This window comes from Canis lupus, chromosome 9, assembly GCF_003254725.2.
Source record: "Canis lupus dingo isolate Sandy chromosome 9, ASM325472v2, whole genome shotgun sequence".
NCBI lineage: Eukaryota > Metazoa > Chordata > Mammalia > Carnivora > Canidae > Canis > Canis lupus.
In genome coordinates this window covers 40,141,967-40,145,237 of record NC_064251.1, presented here as the reverse complement: position 1 = coordinate 40,145,237, position 3,271 = coordinate 40,141,967, and the positions used below count along the sequence as shown (strand labels likewise).

The following is a 3,271-nucleotide window of genomic DNA, read 5'->3' as shown; positions in this document are numbered from 1 at the left end:
AGGTCGGTGGTTTGCAAAGTTAGCTCCTTTCCTTCACTCCCACCCCTGCCCCCACTGTGTGTAAACAAAGAGAACTGAAAGCCTTTCTCAAACAGACCCATTCTACCTAAATCCTTATGAAATATCAGGCTTCTCTCTATGATTTTCACTTGGAAAGAGACTTTAGTGTCTAAAATATTTGTAAACCCCCACCCTCCAAGATCAGTATGTGTTGTCCAGTTCTCACACTCCATAAGAATCTGGGGCATTATAACTTGAATATTTTCCTAGATTCCACCATTCTGCCAGGGTTCCATCAGGCCACCTCTGGGGTGTTCTAAAAGAGCCCAATGAGTTTAAGGTGCCAGGGACCTGAGTCTGATAGAAGTACAGGTAAAGACTTAAGGCCCCATCCTAGGCCTCCTATGCCCCAGAGAGGGCCAGGCCTTTTATTGTCTTTATTCCATTCTGACCTCAGCTTCTGTTCTTCCTTTCCAAAAGATCATTTTCCATTTCAAAGAAATCATAGCCCTTAATAGTCCAGTGAGGTCACTTCCTACACTTTGTAAGGCACAACCACATTCTCTTCCACCTCTGTTCCACATAGTCTAAGCAACAATAGAAACTGTTCAGCTTCCTTTTTCCAGTGTTAGGAAATCACCCCAAGGATCTGGTGCCTACTCAGCACATTCCAAGTCTTATTTCAGGGCCCTGCCCATGCTCACTGCTCTCCATAAAAATCAGGCAGGGTGACCAGAGGAGCCAGAGGAGCAGAGAGGCTGAGACCAACACAGGAACTTCCAGCACTCACACCTAAGCTCCCGTGCTCACCTCCACTATGAAGTTCTCCACAGCGCTTCTATGCCTTCTGCTCACAGCTGCCAGCTTCAGCACCTTTGTCCTTGCTCAGCCAGGTAAGGGCCTCTCTTCCTAAGGCTTACCATTTCAACTATTATAGGTACTTATCGTCCCAGCCTGAGTTATCCCATGCTTGCTACATTAGCCTACATTACAAAGATGGAGAAAGTGAAACCAACAAGGGCAATAAGAAGAACGGTCATGGCACAGTTAGCCAGAGCCAGAACCAGATACCCAGGTCAATGAGTCCAGTTCCCATGGTCCTTCCTGACACGAGCTTGGGGAAGAGACACTAAATGAAACCAATACCTCAATGGTCCTCACACTGTTTGAGGATGTGGCATGGAAGGAAGGATCGTTTCTCATTGTGGATGTGAAGGACATTTCAGGCAGTAGTGGAGAGGGAAATAAAACTATTGCTTGGGCTTCAAATTTTGGATTACAGCCAGTTTGCCAGGGGCCATGTAAGGAGGAAAAGGACCCAGAGGCATGTCAGCATGTGACACAGGTGGGCTTTAGAGCCCGTGGGGACAGAAAGCTGGGGAGCAAGGTATTAGAACTTATCTATTTGGTGTCAGAGGTTTTGGGTTAGTAGAACCTCCTAATGACAAAACAAGATGAGTGTCTTTTCCCCATTCCCAGTTGACAGTGAGGAGCCCCATAGTTCCATAAAAGAAATAGACTTCCAGGCACCATTTTATCTGTGGAATGTGGACTAAGGCACTGAACTTGGGAGTATTCATTCTTAGGTAGAACTTGTGTTTGTTTTGTCTTTCCCTACCTTCATCTGCCCTTTCAAAATTATACTTATGATGCATTATAACTCTCATTCTTTGCAAAATGTTTTTTAGATTCAGTTTCCATCCCAATTACCTGCTGCTTCAGCATGGTCAAAAGGAAGATCCCCATGCAGAAGCTGGAGAGCTACATGAGGATCACCAACAGCCAGTGTCCCCAGGAAGCTGTGATGTAAGAGAACCATGCCCTGGCACCCTCTGACGAAAGTTCTACTGGAGTTCTATACAAGGGAAAGAAATCAGGATCCATGCCCAAATAAGTCAGATAAATATGCCATGTAATCTGAGGGGACCTTTACCCCACAGAGAAATTGAGCCCTCAGGAAGGAATCCATATTCCCCCCAGGCTCCCCTTCTAGGATCTTGGTCAGATCACCCAAGTTCCTTCGGTCAGGAGACTGAGGGTTTCCCCTGGGATAGCATAAGCAGTTTTCGTTTGAGGGCTCTTTCTTCCTCCAATCCTTCCCCTTCCTCGTAACTCCATCCAGCCTCCTCATCCAGAGAGCAAGAGGTCCTTAGGTGTAGGGGCCAACAGGCCACATGTCTGGAAAAAATCCTTAGATGCTCCATCTAACTGCCCTCTCTCCCCACAACAGCTTCAAGACCAAAGCATCCAGGGAGATCTGTGCTGACCCCAAGCAGAAGTGGGTCCAGGATTACATGAATCACCTGGACCAAAAGTCCCAAGCCCAGAAGCCTTGAACCTTCATGTATGGACTGAGAGACAGACCCTGAGGAAAATCTTATTTATTTTTCCCCAACCTTCCCCAAGTACAGAGTGATATTATTTTATTACAATGCCCAACAAGAGGCACTTTATACAATAATTTAAAGCACATTTCTTAAATAATATTTAATTTTACTTAAGTTATTAACATTTTTACTTTATGTGCTATAAATCCTAATGAATGTAAAGTACAAAATCCAGTGGCACATTTTCTTTTCTGTGAGCTCAGTCAAGTTTGTAGCAGGATATCATTTGTCTCCCTCCAATGTGTCTGTAGTATTGTGAGGTCCTTCCATGGATCATCAGAGTGAAAGACATCTGTATTCTTATGAAGTTGGTGCTCCTGTAAGTCAAATGTCTTCTGTGTAATGTGGTTGAAATTCATGTTATGCGATGACTATGGAATTTTCAAAGAAAAAAATATATGACTTTAAACTACTTGGTCTTATTTTTCATGGGGTAACATTTAGCTGGGAGGCAGAAAATGGCAACAATGACTGGCAACTTGGGGTCTAGGGGGCCATTTTCTAAGAAATATTTTAGACTCCACTGAGGTTCATAGTGTTCCAGCCTCTCAGCTCCAGTCTCTAACATCACCTGCCCATTTCTTTTCTTGTCACACCTCCCTTCTCCTGTTCTCTCTCTTGCCTCAAGCTTTTCTCCATAAAGCCAACTATTATCCACCTAATTAATCCTCAAACCCCGACTATTATCTTAAAAAGAGTAAAACTAGAGGAAACTAGATGTCTACAACCTAGAAGCCCTTCTAAGGCTTTTCCTTGAAGAATCTTCAACAGGACTGGTCTTGAAGGATGGTATGCAATGAGAAATGAAAAGGTTTTTCAGAACCAGTACAGGATGGGGAGCAAGAGCATGGAGTTTCCATACTTTCAAACATCTGGCTGGACTC

The 3,271-nt window shown here is 44.2% G+C and overlaps 1 protein-coding gene across 1 annotated transcript; it reads left to right on the top strand.

Moving 5' to 3' along the window:
• Positions 1–705: 705 nt before the first annotated feature.
• CCL8 (C-C motif chemokine ligand 8) lies at positions 706–2,799 on the top strand. The gene is made up of 3 exons (XM_025440090.3): positions 706–893; positions 1,689–1,806; positions 2,231–2,799. The coding sequence occupies exons 1-3, from the start codon at positions 818–820 to the stop codon at positions 2,334–2,336; spliced, it is 300 nt and encodes a 99-aa protein (XP_025295875.1). The 5' UTR covers positions 706–817; the 3' UTR covers positions 2,337–2,799.
• Positions 2,800–3,271: the final 472 nt, after the last annotated feature.